The sequence below is a fragment of the Centropristis striata genome, chromosome 22 (assembly GCF_030273125.1).
Source record: "Centropristis striata isolate RG_2023a ecotype Rhode Island chromosome 22, C.striata_1.0, whole genome shotgun sequence".
Lineage (NCBI taxonomy): Eukaryota > Metazoa > Chordata > Actinopteri > Perciformes > Serranidae > Centropristis > Centropristis striata.
The window spans coordinates 10,523,516-10,544,995 of record NC_081538.1 but is presented as its reverse complement, the minus strand read 5'-3'; the positions used below and the strand labels follow the sequence as shown (position 1 = coordinate 10,544,995).

Here is a 21,480-nt window from a genome sequence, read left to right as displayed (position 1 = left end):
TGCAGTGATCAAAGTTTTTTTTCCTACAAATTCAAGGAGTACATATTGTGCCAGTGTAACTTAAATTCATTAATGAGGCAAAGATATGTTTTAATTTTTAAACAGCAATTTTATTATAAGCTGACTGGACTGTCATAAAAACTTTGGCAGTTGTTATTGATATGCTGAAAGCTTGTGAAGGAATTCTTTAAACATTGTGGAATACAACAGAGGAAAGCAATTGCTCTATTAATATTAACTGCAGAGAACATCCTATACACCTTATGTAAAGCTGAAGAACATTGTGTAGGTTAAAACACCACAGTGCATCCTAGAAAAGGCCAGCCCACAGTGCCATAATACTGGACTTAAAGTGATCCCATTAGTCAGCTGTAATATTCTTTAAATCCAGTCTTTGCACAATTTATCTTATAAAAATAGGCTACAATGAGAACATGCCTATAAAACTAAAGGGGTAAACAAATGTGGTTCCAGGCACTGTTAATATTCTCGTATATATTTTACATAATCAATCCTTTTCTCAAAATGTACACATTGTAGCACAACCCTGCAAAATAAATAGTTTCTCTCCAGAGCACATCCGTTCTTGATTGTGACATGGTCCCGTTTTTTTTTTCACTCTGGGGGCTTCTTCTTGGCCTCCACGTCTTTCTTAAAGCCTTCAATTTTCTTGGCTATGTTGGGAACCTAGGAAGGAAAAAGCAGTACCATTAATACAACCTGATGCACGTGTAAAGTTGCCAGATTATTAGGTACAGGTTGCTTAAACTAATGCGGTCTAATACAGCAGTTCTGCAAAACCCCTATACCTACATGACTGTTATGGTAGCTTTTTGTTGCTATCATTTAAGAGAAGTGTTGATTTAACTTTAAAATGTAGTTCATTATACTAAGGTGTTTCACCACACTGAGGGTGGCCTTAATTGGCCTTAAGGTGGAATCAAAACCACTCTAAGAAACGTAAGCAAGTAAAACAACAATTACCCCCTTTATGAAGGTAGCATTTATTGCAGAACTGTTGTACTAGACTGAAATAGTTTGTACAAGGCGTACCAAATAAAATGGCAACACGTGCATCATTGGGGGCTTCCAAGCTCCTGACAAGCTGTTTATGATTAAGTTATAGTGAGGATATTATAACACTACCTTTACTGATGTTGGATGGAATTGCAAAATGCATACCCTTATAGTTATCTTATTGCAAAGTTAATGCTTGTTTGTGCTGATATTTTCTGTACTTTTTTGAAACATAATATGAAAAAAAATTCACACATTGATTGTGAAATGTCACAAAAAAATTTGGGCTGATTTTGTGTGTCACTTTTGTGATTATTCTCAATGAATTGTTACTATGATAATCCAGTTGACGGTGCTCTTGAATACCTGATTATTTATTTTTATTAATTTATTTTTTTTATTTTATTTTTTTTTTGGGGGGGGGGGGGAGGGTTATTTATTTAATACAAAGTATAATGACAGTACATATAAAGCATTACATGGTGGAGATGCTTATAATGATAACACATTTAATTATACTTATGTTCCTTTCATAATCCTATTTAACATGAGACTAATAAGTATGTAGAACATGTAAAACCAAAAGCCAAAAAACATTTTAAAAATACTTATTCTAGTTCTCTATATACAAAAATAAATGCATTCATATTTTCCTTAAGTTTTTACCTTCTCTACTAGAACCAAGTTATCTTCAAAACACTCAGTTTATTAGACAACAAAAATGCAATAAGCTTTTAAAAGTTATAAAAACTTGGCATGTTCCTTAATACTGCCATTTAGTGTTTTCCATTCTTTGTGTGTGCTGTTATTGTTTAACTAATTTCTTTACATTTTGCTTTTTAAAATTGTTATTATTTTATACATTATCCTTATTTTATTGATTTTCAAGTGCATGTCCGGACACCTTCGCTTTATCCGGCGGAGGGCGTGGTAGACATGGGTCAGTGGGACAAGCAGATAACTTCACTGACTCATTAAACTGTAAACATTTCTTAAAACAATCAGACTTACATCATAGTTTTGAGCCAAGTACATCCCAACAACATTCCCCAAGGTGAAGCCAGCCTGCAAGACACACAACAAAAGTCATTTAGGGTGTTATGGTTGAACTGATGACTTTCAGCCAAATGCATCTGTTTAAAACACACTCACACTTAAACCTTTTTATGTAGACTTTTATGAAGACTCCAGAGAAAACATTTTACTTCGTAATAAAATAACTAGATAAAGAGAGCAGCCACGTATTTTCTTTTTTGCATTTAACTGCTTTCCTACCTGTCATCAGTTAAACCAGTCACCAGTTAAACTTGTCACCAGTTAAACCAGTTACCAGTTAAACCAGTCACCAGTTAAACCAGTTACCAGTTAAACCAGTCACCAGTTAAACTTGTCACCAGTTAAACCAGTCACCAGTTAAACTTGTCACTAGTTAAACCGTAAGAACGGCCATATATTTCTGACTTAACTTACTGATTAAGTAACATCTGATGAGTCATATTAACGCAACTTTCAATGACCTTTAGGAGGGCGTATGATTAAATGCCAGCTGCATGGTGTCTAATTACGATTTTCAGCTTTATTTACAAACGTGAGAGATTTTCGAGAGTTTTGACAGCAAGTTATGCTAACACATTAGCTCAGCTAGTTTCACATCTCTCAACATCCAGATAAACGTAGACGTCATGCATAAAAACGTAAGTGTAACTCACCAGGAACTGCAGCATGGTGGTATAACAAAGGGTTAGCACCAGTAGACTGATTTACTGACTTTAATCGGGCAGTAAATTAAAGGTTACGGGGAGAAAATCTACCAATTTACGGCTAACGAAACTAGTGTCATCAACAATACGTATACGCATGCGTGAGATCGCGGTATACTATCGCGGTATTCTAGAGTACAGGGATTGTAGTCCTGTCGTGATCCTGGGCCTTTGCTGTTTCCCATTTGGGAACTACAAGTCCCACTTCCGCACAAACGCTATCGTCCATCCAGTGGGTGTTGGTGTTGTTGCAATGGTGGCGTCGGTGGGACATTGAATGACTTTGGCTCCATCACGAAATTAGCTCGGTTTATTAATTTTATTCGCAAACGGCGAGTATGGAGGCTCTGATCCCCGTCATAAACAAGCTCCAAGATGTTTTCAACACAGTGGGAGCGGATATCATACAGCTGCCGCAGATAGCAGTAGTGGGGACTCAGGTAAAATGCTCTGACTGTGTGTGCTTTTTGTGATACAGCGGCTGGCATGCTAGCTAGATAACCTTGCTGTACCTTGGTGCATGCACATTTAAAGATACAACTATTACAAGAAGCATGCAATATATAGAGCAATAGTATATACTGAAATGCCAAATGAATTGAGGCCTTTTGCACTGCATATTGAGCTGGACTGCTGCAGGTCGCATCTGCAAAGCATGCACTGACAGTGAAATCTATTTTGACCATCTTCATTCAGTGCTATTTTAAGACACTTATCCACACACTGTGAGCCAAAACCAGGTCATTGCTTGAGGAAAAGACAGGTGCAATTAGCTGTGTTGGCTGTAAGCACTTTCATGGATCTACTGTCGGATTCAACACACCAGGTCCAGGATAGTCCTGATATGGAACCATGCTGCACCAGGCGTATTGAATGAAACAGTAGATCCACGAAAAGGCCGGTGTGGCTGCATGATTTCCTTTTAAACAAGCAGTAGCACATCTGACTCTACTTATTCAATCACCTGAACTGTCTTCTCTCAGTTGATATGTTATATCAGGTGTGATCTTGCTTGGTTTCGAACAAAAACCTGCAGCCACATGGTCCTTTGTATGATAATAACCCGTGTCCCTACCTGTGTTTTGTGTTTCCAGAGCAGTGGTAAGAGCTCCGTGCTGGAGAGCTTGGTGGGCAGGGACCTGCTGCCCCGTGGGACTGGTATCGTAACCAGGCGACCTCTCATCCTGCAACTGGTCCATGTAGATCCTGGAGATGCAAGGAAGAATGATGACACTGGTAAGCACCAAAACCCCTCAAACCTCAGAAGTGTTTCACACCAAGGATCCCACAGATTACTCCACTGTTGTCTTTGGATTTATCTTCAATCATTTGTATGCTGTGTGTAAATTCTTCCATATGAATTAGGACTGAACAATTTGGGAAAAAAATAATTTAATTGTGATTATTTTTTCATTATGTTACGATTCGCAATATTGGAGGATATGATAATTTTTGCATCATAATTTTTTTTATTTCTTAGTGAGACATATAGTGTGTTTTTGATTTATTTATTTATTTATTTATTTATTTATTGCAAGGATCCGTATCAAATATTTTGTTGTCTTCAATCTGTATAATACGATTTTGCAGACCCAGAAATATCTGCAGCTTTTATCAAATATTGCACCTCCTACAAATTTTAACAACATCTAAGAAGAATCACCCTAATTTTCTATCCTTTAGATTAATAAACACACAAGTAGGGAACAGGCCCATTGTTTAATTGCATCCAGTGAAGAAAAAACCTTATATAATTAGCTAGATTTCAGTACATAAGCACCAGTTTTAAAGTTATGTCTGTGTCAATGTGTTTCTAATCATTTGCAGATGCCAGGGAGTGAAAAAGCACCAACAAAGGTGCATTGTACAGGTGTATTCACATTAAAAACCTGAATTAGTCTCTTAGTTCTGTTCCCTACTCCTCAAACCTCACCTATGTTTTATTCACCAGTAAACCAGCAGCTGTCATCAGGTGTCAATCCTTATGTTAGTTGTGCTTACTTAGCATTAGTAGTTGTCTTTGAGGTGGTGAAAGCTAACATCTGTGCTTCTTTTGAGAATGCTGAACTACAACTGTAAACTGTTTCATTACATGTTGCAGGCAGACAAGGTGAAGAGTGGGGCAAGTTTCTGCACACAAAAAATCAGGTATGCAATCTGTATTTTATGATACAAAATATTTAATTGATACTCTTGGCCCTTGTTTGTCTTAATGTTCTTTTTTTTTTTTTCTTTTGCAGATCTTCTCAGATTTCGAAGAAATCAGACAAGAAATTGAAAATGAAACGGAGAGAATATCTGGGAACAATAAGGTGAGGCATGCCTGGAGGAGGGAAAGGTTTACATCTATATCATAGACTGTTTATATAGAAATGGACGATGTGACAGCTCCCAAAAAGTGAAGCCAAAACATCTTGGCATAGTCCCTTGACTATGGTCAGTCATGGAAATAATTATTAGATGATTGCTTCTTAGTTTTCTTGTTCATTTTAATGCCTGGTACAATGGAATGTACATATGTTTAGACAAATATAATGATAACCTCAATAGCTTGATAATAACCAAAATCATTATCAAGAAAACCATGGAAAATGGCTACATATCAGCTCTTAAATTAAACTCTTATCAGCTATTTTTGTCGTCATCATTATATTTGTCATGTCAATTTTATTTATATAGCCCAAAATCACAAATCACAGATTTACCTCAAAGGGCTTTACAGACTGTACATAGTGCGACACCCTCTGTCCTTTGACCCTCACATCGGCCAGGGAAAAACAACTCAAAACACCCTTTTAATAGGGAATATAGAAGAAGAAACCTTAGGGAGAGACAGAGGAGGGATCCCCATTTGTCCAAACAAATGTACCTTCAGTTATACCAGGCATTAAAATGAACAAGAAATTGAAGAAAACAAGAGTGGTCTTAACATTTTTTCCATGGCTGTAGGTCATTAACCGAACCCTTTCATGTTCACTGATGGGACAGTTGCCAAACTAAGTACACAGCAATTACATTTTTCCCAAAAAGGATTTCCGTCATTGTAGATAGTTCTTGTCATGCTGATGTTCGTGCAAGTGTTAATTTTTCTCATAAGTTTGCTCTTAATTAGTTATTTGATCTTAGAAATAGAGGGTGTAGCAACATGATTGACCGCTTGTGACTAAGTCTGCTGGGCGTACGGGTGGGAACTCGATACTGCAGCTCCACTACCAGATGTGTAGACTCTGGCTACAAATGATGTCACCAGTGCAAGATGGCCGTGCCTGGGTCTGGGATATTTTGGCTTCAATTTCGTACAGTGGCAGGAAGTGAAAATGTGTCTTTTGTCTCTCTCTCTCTCTCTCTCTCCCTCCCCCTCCCTCTCTCTCTCTCTCTCTCTCTCTCTCTCTCTCTCTCTCTCTCTCTCTCTCTCTCTCTCTCTCTCTCTCTATCTCTATCTATGTATATGTACATATGTATATATATGTGTGTGTGTGTGTACCTGTTTTGTAATCCTTATAAAATGTATCTAGTATCAAAATGCAGTTGTGCTCTTGGATCGTTTCCCAGAAATACAAACAGCGACGCCTTATGTTGATTTTTCTCAGGAATGTCACTACAGAAACCTAGTCTGTAAATACATAAGCCATAGGCTCAATCAACTCTGTGCTACCTCATCTGCGATAGATTTAACCTGCATTTATATAAGGAAAATCTTTGAGATTACTGCTTTAAGTCAAAACTTGAAAAATAAATAAATGCATATAATTGTCAAGGACTTTATGCACAGCAAAACAATATTCAGTCTCAGTAGGAATAGTAAGATGTGTGCATTGGATAGACAGACAGATTTGGTTTGAATGATGGGGCTGTAGGTGAATCTAATTAGAAGATCTCAAATGACAAGAACTTATTCAGAGCTACATAATTAACCAACAGAACTTTAGGGGCAAGTCATTACTTACTCCTGTAAATGAGGCAAGGTGGGAACACGAGAAATGTATTCCTTCTCTCCACTTAGGAAACTGGGTACACATTCTGGGCTAGCTGCAGGCAAACCGAGGATTAGTGACTAACACATATTATGTACAGAGAATTAAAATAATCCAGACGCAGTGAGATGAAAGCATACATAACTCTTTCTTTTGCTAAATCTGGGAATGACTCTGGCTTGACTCTGGATATAGCCCTGAGCTCAGGAAACAGGGTTTCTCAGCACAGCTTCTACAGTATGTTTATCAAATTTGAGACCACAGTGGAAAATCACACCAACATTTTTTGGCATGTAGCTTCAGGCTACTGGGGCCCAAAGGGTTTGGGGATGTTTCTAGTAAGCTGAAAGGAGGGCAAATGTAAGAAAGACTTGCTGTAGCTTTGTAGAACTTTAGGTTATTTGCATTTCCACGGTTCTGTGAGTAGCACAAGTGTCTCAACTCCCTCTGCATGAACTAATCAGAATTGAGAATGACTCTCACCTTTTAAATGAAGCTTACAGTATACCAACAGTAATTCAGAAACCTCTTATTGCTTATAAGGCAGGGGCCGGTTGTAAAAAGCAAGTCTTATCCTTATGAATGACACTTAAGGTTTAGTTTCTCCTTAGCTGAGGAACTTGCTTGTGCACAGAATCTGTTAACAAGTTTCCAACAAAAACAGCATCAACAACAAGTACCAAGAAACATACTGTACATACAGCAAAGACACTATAAACAACAAAGTTATAGCAAACATCAAGTTTCTAGAGTGCAAAGAGGTAAAAAGTTTTCCTCAAATATAATGCCAATTCATATGAAGAACAAACGGGCTATAGAAGTGTCAATAACAGCACGATTAAAGTTGGATTATCATTATAATATTATAATCAGAACTGACAGCCAGTAGAAAGATTGTACTCTGCCAAACAGTGTTTGTTTTTTTTTTAACAATATTTTTAAAATGTTCTGTGAAGCAGTGCTGAGCTGTTAAATACACAGAACACGTCTATTCTTTTCTTGTCCCTCTGCAGGGGATCAGCGATGATCCCATTCATCTGAAGATATTTTCTCCTCACGTTGTCAACCTCACGCTGGTGGACCTGCCTGGAATCACTAAGGTAGCACATGCTCTACTTCCTGCTCCCTAAGACAAAGCTTTGATCATCAACATACCCCTGGGGAAGTTTATTATACAACACCTTAAAAAAAACATTTAAAACACATTAAAACCAAGATGTAGCAGATATGCCTGGTCACTGGTGTTAACTTCCCTGTGTGGTCGATGCTTTTGTTCATTTGTAGACTGCAGGGAGTTTGTAACTGGTTCTTCTGAACCACGTGCTGCCGAAGCCCAAGTGTATTCAGGCTTTGATTCCAGCCTCATTACTTCCTCCCCTCTGGTTGAACATGTGTTAATGTGAAAAATCCCCTCACTCTAGTTTCTAATGAATCAAATTGAGATGTACTGTGTCTGTTCTTTTAATTTGTGTTGTCCCCTCCAGGTGCCTGTGGGTGATCAGCCTAACGACATTGAGATTCAGATAAAGGATCTAATCCTGAAGCACATCTCCAACCCTAACTGCATCATCCTGGCTGTCACCGCGGCTAACACAGACATGGCCACCTCGGAGGCCCTCAAGTTGGCCCGGGAGGTCGACCCCGACGGTGAGAAAACCCTAAAAGAAGACATTACATTATCATAGTCTCATTTTTAAAAACTGTCTTGGTAACACTTTACAATGACCAACTAAATAATGTTTATAGATGGTTTATAAACCAATTATTAACCATTTACAAAGTGCTTTATGTATTTAATCGTTAAATGTTTTCAACCAATTTCTCAAAGGTATATGAATAATTTCAAAATTATTTACATACTTAATATGGTGTTAAAAATATTACAATGGGTGCAACTAAACCTATTTATAAACAATTAATTAGAATGTAATTGTTTGTTAATGGTAAAGTAACTATAAACTTACATTAATAGACATGTATATTATAAATGAATATACACCTATTTGCCATTTATACATGATTAAGTTAGTTAAACATTAATAAATTATGTATTTACCATTCTAAATGGTCTATAAACAGTTTATAAATGATGATTAAACATTAATAAACTGTTTACCATTTATAAATGATGGTTATTGTAAAGTATTACCACTGTCTTACCTAACGCAGCTTCAGGGCGGTCATTCAATGTGGCCTCGTTTTCACTGCAACATACAGTAGTGTTCAAAATAATAGCAGTCCAATGTGACTAACCAGATTAATCCAGGTTTTTAGTATATTTTTTATTGCTACATGGCAAAGGTACCAGTAGGTGCAGTAGATTCTCAGAAAACCAACAAGACCCAGCATTCGTGATATGCACTCTCTTAAGGCTGTGCAATTCGGCAATTAGTTGAAAGGGGTGTGTTAAAAAAAATAGCAGTGTGGCATTCAATCAGGTCATCAATTTTTTGAAAAAACAAACACATTTAAGAGCTGATATCTAGCCATTTTCCATGGTTTTCTTGTTAATGATTTTGGTTATTATCAAGAAAACCATGAAAAACGTCTAGATATCAGCTCTAAAATTAAACTCTTATCAGCTATTTTTGTTGTTATCATTAATTGTACCAGGCATTAAAATTAACACGAAAATGAAGAAAAAATGTGGTCTAATATTTTTTTCCATGATTGTATAAGACCTGTACCTCTGTGGAAACAGCACCATCAAAGCTAGAAGAAGGGAGAATAAAGTGCCTTTTATGCAGTAAAACACCGTTATAATGCCATAAATCATAAAAAAAAAGAAAAGAAAAAATACACAAGAAAAAAATTACACATTTCTTTCATGATTTATTTTACACATAATGGAAAAGGAGCGTAAAAAAATGGAAAAAAAAATGTTTGTTTATGTCAGTATTTCAATTCAAAAAGTGGAAATAACACATTATATAGATCATTACACACAGAATGAAACATTTCATGTCTTAATTTTTTCTTCTTCTAATCATAATGGTTATAGCTTACATTTAAGGAAGACCTAAAATTCAGTGTCTCAAAAAAAATGAATATTACAAAAGACCAATTTTAAAAAGTATGTTTAATATGGAAATGTTGGCCTCTGAAAAGTATGTCCATCTATATGACTCAATACTTGACTTGAACTACTGGAAATGGACTTTTCCATCATATTCTAATGTATTGAGATGCACCTGTACAATATTTTTCCAGATGCCCACAATTGTTCAGTGTTGGGGAAAAAACTGGCGCTCCACAATCTCAAAGCTCATGCATATGGATATTACTTTTTTACAAGCTCTACTTACAACCTCTCTTGTCCTGTCCTCTCCTCTCTGCTCTGTGTAAACCTGCAGTTCGGTTGAAGTTTTCCTGTATTTTTTTTGTTTGTCTCAGCTGAGTCATTCATGATTTCTCAGTTGTGCTGAGGAGTGCGGAATATAATGTTGTTGTGTTGCTGACCTGTAGAATAAAGGGATTTTGATGAAATATCACTATTTTAATCTTGTTAATTTTTTTCTGATGGAGGCATATGATTAGCATATGATTTGTTCAAGGACCGTTGAAAACATGAAAATAGACAATGATAACTTCTGTTTTTTCAGGTTCTTGCTATTATAAATGGTGTATATATTTTTTTTTTTAATGAAATATGCCTTTCAAACCTTCCTGTGGGTTAATGTAAATTAGTCTTTATTGGCTGACTTTTTAACATTGTGACTTAAACAGTACAATATTGATACGGTGTGTAGTGGTAGCTACTGTTGTGATAATGACACTTGCATGGATGTGACTGACCAGGCAGGAGGACTCTGGCCGTGGTGACCAAGCTGGACCTGATGGACGCCGGCACTGACGCTATGGACGTTCTGATGGGCCGAGTCATTCCTGTCAAACTGGGTCTCATCGGAGTCGTCAACAGGTCTGGAAAACTATATTTACTGTTCTGAATATAGTCATAAATAATCCATCAGTCATAATAGAGATGAGAGACTCAATAGAGATGAGTGTACTATAATGCATATTTAATGGTGTTATATCAATATTTATTGCTTGTGATTACAGTGACAAAGGAATACATTCTGGGATGTTTCAACATTATGAATTACTATTTAAAAACTGCCAGATTTAAATCCATCACCATTCAGTTCAGTTTAGTGAAAGTTAATAACTATTTTATGTACAAACACTGATATACAGTATAATAGGCAGCTCAAGATATGATATATTAATAGACTGTCTTCCATATATGCAGACATTTGTTTAATAGCCTTTATTGCCCAGGATTAATTGTTGGTGTTTTCTTGTATTTAAATATTTAGGAGCCAGCTGGACATCAACAATAAGAAGTCTGTGGCCGACGCCATCCGAGACGAACACGGTTTCCTGCAGAAGAAATATCCATCTCTCGCCACCAGAAACGGAACTAAATACCTGGCCAGAACCCTGAACAGGTAAACGCGTTTATAAATATCACCTTGACAAACTGTAAGAATAAGATGTGACTTGGATATATAGGTATGGATGTTTTACCAGGATCCATTAGAGGGATAGTTGAGATTTTTTTAAATTTAGATTATCCATAGTCAGTGTATTACCTACAGTAGATGGCGGTCTGCTGACAGTTTGAAGAAGCAGGCAGGACTACTGGCCCACAAGCTAATCGATGTACTGCTGAGCACCCTAAAAAAAAATCAATATCAGTTTAAGTTTAGTTATATTTACAATATTTTTACTGCTTTAACTTGCCGTCAGAAAGCCCTTGTGTTGTGATGTTCCATGCACTCTTCAGAGCCACCTAACTCCAGTAAAAAACATTAGTTTTACCTTGAAGAACACAGGAGTTGCTGGTCTATTGGTGCCTCAAATGGGTAGTCTGTTTGTGTTATTGTATGAATCAGAACAAAACCCTGAAAACAATATCACCACCAACAACACAAAAGACAGAGGCAACAGTAGACCAGAATCTCCTATGTTCTATGAGGAACAATTACTGTTTTAGTCAAAGGACTCTGGTGGCTTTGAAGAGAGTGTAATTGCATATAGCAGCTGTACATCCCCAGCAGGACAAAGCAGTGAAAATACTCTAAATATAGTATTTAAGTTTGTCTGGTGTTGACTGACCACTTTCTAATTTATGTGTTTATACATTTATATGCAGTGTAGGCAGTGTGGTTGGTTTTGTATTTATTCTCCCCCATCTGTACTCTTATTTCTATTATTTATTTTTATTTACTTATGTAGTATTTGTACTGTTTTTTTAATTTTTTTTTTTATTAAGTATTTATTTTCCTTCTTTCGTTTGTGATTTATATTTACTATTTGTGTTTTACATGGTTTGGGGCATATGTTCGGAGTCCCAGTAGTTATATGTATGTGTTATTATGTCTGAAAATAAATAAAGATAGTGTTGGAAAAAAATATAGTATTTAAGCTGGTCTTGGTTTTTATAAATGTACATTTTTATGTGGTATTGGTACTGATATTTATAACAGCCGTCAGAGAAATTGTCTTTTATTTAGACAATGGATGTTTAGCTTGACATTCATAGCTCAGAATATAATTAGACGTATCTGCATAAAAAGTGAACCCTCTGCCCTTTACTTCCTTTGTGGCAGGTTACTGATGCATCACATCCGAGACTGCCTCCCCGAGCTGAAGACACGGATCAACGTCCTGGCAGCCCAGTACCAGTCCCTGCTCAGCAGCTACGGCGAACCCGTGGAAGACCAAAGTGCCACCTTGCTCCAGCTGATCACCAAGTTTGCCACAGAATACTGCAACACCATCGAGGGCACGGCCAAATACATCGAGACGGCAGAGCTGTGAGTACAGGCGCCTCTCCTCCGCTCCGCCACAGGGTGACGCTGTTGATCCAGCGCAGTGAAAATGAGCAAAACAACTGCATTGGTTTCATCATTTAATATGATACAGCTTGTAAGTTGAGGCACGCACAGGCTCTGTGAAGGAAGAGCTGACAGGAGAGTAGGCCACGGGGTTCACATCACAGCTAATATCCCCCCACTGCTATTTTTCAGGTGCGGAGGAGCCAGAATTTGTTACATATTCCACGAGACTTTTGGCAGAACGTTGGAGTCTGTGGATCCTCTGGGAGGACTCAGCACCATAGACATCCTAACAGCCATAAGGAACGCAACAGTGAGTGTGTCTGCTGCATTGTCCCATAAATGTGACATCATTAGGAGGACTAAAGTTTCACCGTTAGTTCAGTGAGCTATCATAAAGCAACTGAAACACAACTTTTTTTTGGTCTATTCTGTCGCTTTTTGCCGCTCTGGGTAAAAAGTGCTAACCTGCAGCTTCCTCCTCCCGCTATGTCAGGGCCCGCGTCCGTCCCTGTTTGTGCCCGAGGTTTCCTTCGAGCTGTTGGTGAAGAAGCAGGTGAAACGCCTGGAGGAGCCCAGTTTGCGTTGCGTGGAACTGGTCCACGAGGAGATGCAGAGGATCATCCAGCACTGCAGCAACTACAGCACACAGGTAATCAGCTCCGCTCACATCTTCACAGCTATTGATCATTTCCCTCACACATGCACATTCATATTCATAATGTTTTCTCCCGTAGGAGCTGCAGAGATTTCCTAAGCTGCATGAGGCAATTGTGGAAGTCGTCACCTCCCTCCTGAGGAAGAGGCTGCCCATCACCAACGAGATGGTACCTTCACATTCACCTCTTTTTGCATGTTCGCTTTCATCACCTGCAGTCATTATCTTTAAGGTTACGCTGTTCTACGAGAAGCTGAATCAGAACATTTGCTCCATAACTGAAGTTGTCCTCTCTTCTTGTCACAGGTGCATAACTTGGTTGCAATAGAGCTGGCCTACATCAACACCAAACACCCAGACTTTGCAGATGCCTGTGGGGTCATGAATAACAATATAGAGGTCTGTATTCATAACAACACATCCATGCATAAATGTTTTCTGGCAGAATGAAGAGAGAAGAGGTGCAAAGCTGGCATTGCTCATTAGGCCTGAGATTACATGTCATTGTTTTAAGGTACACAAAAAGTATAAAATGCAATTTAATCAGGAAGTATGGAAGCAAACAGAAGCTGCAATATACTGAATCTAAAACACAATTGAATCTAGGAGATAAATTTGCTTCTAGCTGCTGTCATTTTGGCTCCACAACCTCTATGTTTGCTTGTGATGTCAGAGGTGAGAGCTGTGTGCAGCTAATCCCGCCCCAGACTCCGAATGTCAATAAAATTCTGCACAGAATGAAATTTGTTCTGAAAGTCACATGCCGCACTTTAAGATACAGCAGGTATAAAATGAAATTCTAGCAATTAAATATTTAATTCAAACAACTGAGTTTTTCTTAGATAAAGTTGCTTACTTTTGCGTTTTCAAAAAAACCTAATTTTAGGTTGCTCACTCTGTTTCCCATACAGGGTCATTCCCTGCAACAGGAGCGTATAGAGATTTGATTCCCAACAGCTCCATCTCTCAAAGGCACAATACTCCTCGTTTATTTGAAGCTTTAATCTATGCTGATGGCCTGTCTTGATGCATTGAGAGAGGCGTGACCAGCTGATCTGAAAGTACAATATTCAGATGTTGCACGGTCAAATTTATTCTTAAGATCCTCATCATCATCAACATGAGTTCAAGGTGCCACACAGATGTCATCTGTCTAAAGTCAGAACGACATTATTGTAGATGTAACAACTAGCTATAATATTCCTCGCTCTCAGGCTACTGGACCTCCATTTTCAAGTCCCTATTCAAGATAAATTTCAATAGATCCAAATCCTCTCACAGCCATTTTTTGGTATTCAGTGTGAGGACGTTCGTCTTCCTGGGGTGCAGTCAAATTCCATCACTTATGACACTATTTTATGCAGAAGACTCATTTTACTCAGTTGAAGGCAGTCTACCCCTCCCCCCTTTAAACAGTGGATCAGATACACGACAATTTTACAAGCTATAAAAGAAAAAAAACTTGCTCTATGAAGACCTCAGAATAATTTTAGTAACCTTTCATTGCAGCATTATTATAATTCCTACTGCATTTTCTGACCAGACCTGCTACCCCCCACATAGCAAGTAAGCACTAGGATTTTCCACGTGTCCATGCTTGCACAAGTTATTGGTAGCTGATTTGGGCTATCCTAACCTCAACCAATCAGGTTGCTAAACAGGGCCTATTATGCCAAGAAATGCAGTGGGATTCATAATTGAGCTTCAATACATGTCTACTTGTGAGCTGTGAGATTAACCTTAACCTTTGTGTATTCCTCACGTCAACTATGCACTGGTGGTCCTCAGGGGTCAAACAGGACCCCATGATATTCGACTGGAATTATTTTGTATATTTGACTAAAATTGACCAATAATAAAGAAAAAAAATTATATATCTCAATGTGTTGGTCTTGAGTTGCCTTAAAAGGTGAAAAAAGTTGTTAATAATTTTTTTTTCGACATGTCCTAAAACCAGGTTTGGGTCATGGGGTCCTTTTTGACCACAGGTGTGATTCTTTTTTTATTTTTGCTGTCATCTAAAAATGAACAATGCTTTCAAAACATAAGTTTGACCAACACTTAACATAACCTACTCTGTGCATTCCCATCAAAAAATGATTAATTCACTATTGAAAAAAATATTCAGGCTTTATTACTTTTTTTCTCGTGAAATGAGGCCTAGTTTTGTATATTTGACTAAAATTGACCAATAATAATGAAAAAAATATGAAAATTATTATTATTATTATTATTATTATTATGCTAATTATGACAACTTTCTCTCAAAAATCTAAGGTCAACTTTACTGTGACATCATAGCGATCTGTAAAATCCCTTTTCTGGCCTTTATACAAAGCCATACCTGAGGAACAGAAGGAAAGATGTTTATACCTTTTACAAAATCCCCTCAAAGTCTGAACTTCAGATATTATTAGGAGTCTTTACAGGTGTAGATATAAACAGCAACTTGACTGGTTGCCCGAGGCAACCGCAAAGCATTAAGTCTAGTTTATTAGTTTTCACATTTAAAAAAAGTCAAATATGAGCATCCAGGTTATAAAGACATTTTTCCTCTTGTCTTCAAAGTAGATTACACACTTCTTTCTAGCTGATAGGACAGAGGTCTGATCAGAAAATTAAATTTAAGCAACTTAATTTTACATTTCAAATCTTAGACTCTTGAATTTAACTTAAAACTAACTACTTAAAACTAAATGATCTACATTCTAACAGTTATTATTTCAGTGCTACAAATCATTTAGTACTGATTAAAGTTCACAATTAGATATTTAGTTTCTTACTATATTTACATTATTGCAGCTTTTCTTTGCTACCATGGGAAAGTTAGAAATTTATTTTCAGTTATTGCATTTTTGTTATTTAGGAAATCATTAATCTGTTATCAGATTCAGTTTAAAAATTGCAGGTTGGATTTATATGTATGTATTACACCTGCCAGTCAAACTTAAAAAAATTCTTTAAGAAGTAGGAGCTTTCAGTGAATTATCCGGCTTACTTTTCTAGTTTTTGTCCTTTTGATGAAACTATCATTTGTCTGTTTGTAGGAGCAAAGGAGAAACCGGATGAGAGAGCTGCCTGCTGCGGTGCCCAGGGACAAGGTAAAAGAAAACACCTTATTTTAATATATAAAAGCAGAAGCTCATGTTTTCTAATATTTGGTTGCAATGTGCAGTATAAAGGGGACTTGTTCGGTGTTAATCACTCATAGCACTGCAGGATGAGGATCTGTGAACCAAATGCTTCGGATAGTTTCCATCGAGGAATTTTATCCCACATCTCCTCTCAGAAAGTCCCCTCTCCTCCCCTCGAATGACTTTCGACTGCCAGCCTCTTTCCCTCCGTCTTTCCACATTTCTTCTCAGTGCTATTTTCTCTCTCTCTGTCTCTCCATTCCTGCTCTCATATTCCTACTAGTCTGTTGGCAAAGGCCCGGCTGGCCCAACTGGGGTTTCTGGCGAGCCTTCTGCGTCTGGAGCAGACATGGACGGTGCCAAGGTGGGCACGTACGCAGCTCGCTGGCTCTGTGGGGGCTGCTTTGGATGGATGGTTGGATGGTTGGATGGATGGATAGATGAGCATGGGCTGCTGGCATGCACTCTGATCTTTGTCTGCTGATGCCATGCTCTTGTTTGGCTCTAGCTCAGCCTGAGTGGATTTGCACTAACAACCGTTGTGTTTCCTGCAGAGTCTGTGTCCCCAAAGTTGGTCCACCTGTCTCACAAAAAGTGCCTTCCCTTCCTTCTGTTTCCTTTTACACCCTCTTCACACGTTGGTGTCCTCAACTGGTTTGTAGGAATGAAGTGATGGTGGAAGTTACACTGTGCATCATCTACATAAGCCTGTTTGTGTTCTCCTTAAATATACTATTACAGACCAGTGTTTTAGGGATGGCAATGTTGGTCAGTTTGTCGGTCCACCACTTCGGTCCAGACTGAAATATCTAATATCATTTCTAATGTATATGAAATTTCATCCGTCTCCTTAAAATTATGATCCTGTACAACGAAGCTGCATTCTTGATTTAATTTTGAGGAAATGTAGTTTCTCCTGGATTACCATTGTGCTTGATTAGAAACGTATTTGTCCGCGAGGGATGATTCATTCGATACAGTAAGTGTCGGCAGTAGGCCTTCAGTCGGAAAATATATTTTTAAGATATGAGGAAGTCGTGTATGTGCTCACAACCTGTCAATTATAAGTTAGCCACGCACTAAATCATGCCCTGCTTTATCAGAGATTTTACTCTAAATAAGACCATAATTTACTAAATGAGCAACATGCTGTATTGACGAAAACTTAAAACTAGCCACTGAGACTCGCGAGAATGTTTACTGAAGTAATAAATCATGGGAAGTAGTAGGAACATTTCCCTATCAACTTGGATACAATCTGACTTCTTTTTGCAACCCATGATGTCGCTCCCTGCTGGCCATTAAAATCATCTTAAATATGTCGGCAACCAAACTCCTGCCCTTTTAGTCTCTTTGCTAGCTATTGATAATGCAGTTTCTTTTTTATTGTGAATATAATTTTTGGAGACAGGGTTGGAAATTTTATACAGACAATGATGGTCCTCAAGTAGAACAAATCCTACCGTGAGGTTGGCATCGTGGGTTTGTGAAATGTTTTAATAATACCTGGATGGTTTACCATCATATTTGGTAGAACCATTCATGTTCCCCTCAGAGTGAAGTGAATGACTTTCAAAACCCAGAATGTTTTCATCTACTGCCATTATTAGGTGAACATTTTTGATTTGTCCAATTCTTTGGTTTATGACCAAATATCTGTAGAACTAACATTCCCACCAGCCTCAGCTGTACTTCGGTTTTAATGCTAATTAGCAAATGTTAGCTAGGTAACATGCTAAACTAAGATGGCTAACAGGGTAAACATTGCAACCTCCTTTACATATTTTAGCATAGTTATTGTGATAATGTAAGCATGCAGATGTTAGCATTTAGCTCAAAGCACCGGTGTGAAGATTGATGTCAAAGAGCAGCTAGCATGGCCGTAGACTTTTTTTTTTTCTTACTGCATTGCCTATCATGTTTTGTTTTGAATTGTTGCATTAGTAGCTCAGTTGACTTCTTTTCTCTGAGAGCATAGTAGAGACAATACTTCTCCAAAACAAATACATTGGATTGTGTCAGTAGCTGTAATATGCTTGCTTGAGAATAGTTAGCTTCAAGTCCCTATAATCTCTTTTTGTGTACATGCCTGTTTGACGTGTGTTTGAACAGTTTGAGGTTATTCTGCTTCATACCTTAACCATCCTTTCCCTGTCCAATGACTAGAAAGGGTTTCTGTTCTAATCATTTTGTGGCCTGGGTGGTGCGATGATTGTTTGTCTTCATACTTCTTGTGTTCCTGGCTCCTCAGGCCCCCGCTGCAGGGCCCCAGGGTGAGCAGGACGGCACGGGGAACTGGAGGGGGATGCTGAAGAAAGGAGAGGAAGCCCCCGGCTCTGGACCTGGAAGCCCCCTTAAAGGAGTGGTCAATCTGCTCGATGTGGTAACTAAACATAAGCCCATCAGCCCCATTATTAAGCTCACAGTATTTTGCAGTGAATGATATTTTGCAGTGAACACCGTCTCTTTTAACACCGTCTTCATCCAGCCTGTACCGGTGGCCAGGAAGCTGTCGTCACGTGAGCAGAGGGACTGTGAGGTCATCGAGCGCCTCATCAAGTCCTACTTCCTCATCGTTCGCAAGAATATCCAGGACAGGTAGGACAGCTCGCTCTTCTCTACTGGAAATAATTGAGTTTTTGTCAGTGTAGCCAAAGCCTGATGTACAGTCATGGAAAACAATTATTAGACCACCCTTGTTTTCTCCTTGATTGCTTGTTCATTTTAATGCCCGGTACAACTAAAGGTGCATTTGTTTGGACAAATATAACACATTTTCCATGGTTTTCTTGATAATGATTTTGGTTATTATCAAGAAAACCATGGAACATGTCTAGATATCAGCTCTTAATTTAAACTCTTACGAGCTATTTTTGTTGTTATCATTATATTAGTCCAAACAAATGTACCTTAAGTTGTACCAGTTGTACCATTAAAATGAACAAGTTGGAAAAGCAGTGTCTGATACCCAAAGCCAAAAACCTGGGTCCGTGCATCCCTACTTTAAACTAAATTAGTTGTTACAACCTTTATTTATTTTCTGAAGCAAAATTGTCAAAATATTCCCTAGTTCCATCTTCTCAAATGTGACTTTTTGAGTTCTGGCGCTTGTCGAGGGAACATTCGACTATTTTCTTTGACATTGACATTTTTCACAGAATAAAAGATTATTTCGTTCACAGGAATAAACAGTGAAAAAATTTATCAACAATGCAAAAAAAAGTAATTTCAGTTAGCAGCCCCTCTGTGTGATGGCAGTGGCTGGTTGTTTAGCTGGTGGACTGTTCTGTTTGTTTTCCAGTAGCGTTGCAACAGTGTAAGATTTTCACAGTATTTGGAATGACACACTTATCAGTTACAATGACCTTTTAAAGAAATGAAAACAAAAAGTTATATTTTTGGTTGAACAAATGCTTTATTGTAATTGAAACTTGAAACCATTTTTATATGGAAGTTTGAACTGATTGTAAAGATTAATGTCAGTAGGAAACATGAGGTTTGGGACTCGGAGCCACAGGCGGCAAAGGGAAGTCAAAGTATTCAAAGACAAACTGTTTGAATTTCATGAGATTTATTTTCAATAAGAAAAAATGTAAAGCAGCCTTTAAAGTGTCTTCACTCTCACTTGTAAACCACCAACAGTTACCAACCATGTCTGTGTCCTACCTGCTGTAATAAGATCAGCCATATTGTTGGAGTAAAGGGCCCCCTAGAGCTAAATAGGGATAAATTTAATGTATTTAACTCATGAATGATACATTGACAGGCATGTGGGCCACACTCGAGACCCTCTATCTGGGGGACATCACAACCACCAAGCCGCCTTGTTCTCACCCATCTGTTCGGTCTGTTTCCTCTCAGTGTGCCGAAGGCAGTGATGCACTTCCTGGTCAACCATGTGAAGGACAGCCTCCAGAGCGAGCTTGTTGGCCAGCTGTATAAATCTGGCCTCCTCAACGATCTGCTGACTGAGTCAGAGGATATGGCCCAGCGGCGCAAGGAGGCCGCCGACATGCTACAGGTAACAGACTCCCACCGTGTGGTGTCTGCTTCTCCCTGATGAATTGAGGCTCCTTTATCAGTCATTTCATTGTTTTTCCCATTTTGTTTTTTTCCACAGGCGTTGCAGAAAGCCAGCCAGGTGATCGCTGAGATCAGGGAAACGCATCTGTGGTGAAAAAAATCAATGAAAGGAGCCGAAGCTGATCTGTTATCTCCTCATCATGCCTGAAGGACCGACGCTCCATGCACTCATCATGTCTAAACATGACGTTTGGATTTGCAACCATGAAAATGCACTGTTCTGATCCCTGCTCTGTAGAAGTAGGTAAGAGAAATGTAAGTTAATTGTTTTGTGTTGTTTAGAGTTTATGAAAACGCACTGCTAATGTTCAAGATAAGATTTTAGAAGCGGCAGTTGCCTCCCACGGCTCCTGGAGGAATGGAGAGTGCAGCCAAAGGCAAAGTACTTTTCATGTTTGACAGACTGTGGTTAACCAGTATGGAAATGGACTTTTGTGTGAAGTGGAAATGAAAATTTTGATGCCATTTTGGCAGCTCCATAAAGCATTGTTCTAATGTTTGGGCTCTCGGTTATAAATGCTGAAAACTTTATTCATCTCATCTGTAACCGGGTCATTTAGGAGTAGCTGTCATGTGTCAGAAAACATGGAACCTCAGAAGTCATTGTGTAACAATACAGCAGGGATTGGTTCACTAAATTTAAATCCGAGGTGCTCCTGAATTGATCATGTTGGTCCTCTTACCTGTGTACATACTGTCACTTTTTTGCACTGTTGTCACAGCACTGTACTGTATAGAAAGTCCATTATCCTGACACTATAATGCCACCAGAATCTTTATTTATTAATGTGTAATTTAAATGTGTGAATTGTTTAATTTTGTTTACATATCGCTGCCTACATGTGAAATATATGGTGCACTGTGTTTCTTTGTGTATGGTTCCCTGAAGAAGAATAAATAGAGGTATTTTATTGCCAGTTGAATTATTTGGATTATTTTGTCTTTTTTTTTAAACTGACGAGTGTGGGGATTGGTTAAAACAGGAACACATCAGGTAGTTTCAGGCCACAA

At 38.2% G+C, this 21,480-nt stretch overlaps 2 protein-coding genes across 3 annotated transcripts; one reads left to right on the top strand and one right to left on the bottom strand.

Moving 5' to 3' along the window:
* Positions 1–88: 88 nt before the first annotated feature.
* On the bottom strand, positions 89–2,916 carry stmp1 (short transmembrane mitochondrial protein 1). Its single transcript, XM_059325528.1, has 3 exons — positions 2,727–2,916; positions 2,029–2,082; positions 89–687 (listed from the first exon to the last, which is right to left on the bottom strand). The coding sequence occupies exons 1-3, from the start codon at positions 2,739–2,741 to the stop codon at positions 616–618; spliced, it is 141 nt and encodes a 46-aa protein (XP_059181511.1). The 5' UTR covers positions 2,742–2,916; the 3' UTR covers positions 89–615.
* LOC131960351 (dynamin-1-like protein) lies at positions 2,876–21,392 on the top strand. 2 transcript variants are annotated; one of them, XM_059325525.1, is made up of 19 exons: positions 2,876–3,217; positions 3,872–4,013; positions 4,879–4,925; positions 5,018–5,089; positions 7,765–7,851; positions 8,236–8,398; positions 10,550–10,670; positions 11,071–11,202; positions 12,367–12,573; positions 12,787–12,907; positions 13,091–13,246; positions 13,332–13,421; positions 13,559–13,651; positions 16,300–16,353; positions 16,670–16,750; positions 18,638–18,769; positions 18,875–18,984; positions 20,248–20,407; positions 20,507–21,392. In XM_059325525.1, the coding sequence occupies exons 1-19, from the start codon at positions 3,116–3,118 to the stop codon at positions 20,561–20,563; spliced, it is 2,127 nt and encodes a 708-aa protein (XP_059181508.1). In that variant the 5' UTR covers positions 2,876–3,115; the 3' UTR covers positions 20,564–21,392. The 2 variants fall into 2 exon arrangements, with proteins under 2 accessions (XP_059181508.1, XP_059181507.1); XM_059325524.1 differs by lacking the exon at positions 16,670–16,750 and having other exon boundaries at positions 2,878–3,217.
* Positions 21,393–21,480: the final 88 nt, after the last annotated feature.

Excerpts from the sequence above, each read along its gene's own strand:
- stmp1 (XM_059325528.1), bottom strand. Across the intron at positions 688-2,028 it reads ACTTGGCTCAAAACTATGAT|GTTCCCAACATAGCCAAGAA; the intron begins GTAAGTCTGATT and ends TTTCCTTCCTAG.
- LOC131960351 (XM_059325525.1), top strand. The coding sequence starts at position 3,116 with ATGGAGGCTCTGATCCCCGTCATAAACAAGCTCCAAGATGTTTTCAAC. Across the intron at positions 11,203-12,366 it reads CTGGCCAGAACCCTGAACAG|GTTACTGATGCATCACATCC; the intron begins GTAAACGCGTTT and ends CCTTTGTGGCAG. Across the intron at positions 18,770-18,874 it reads TGGTCAATCTGCTCGATGTG|CCTGTACCGGTGGCCAGGAA; the intron begins GTAACTAAACAT and ends GTCTTCATCCAG.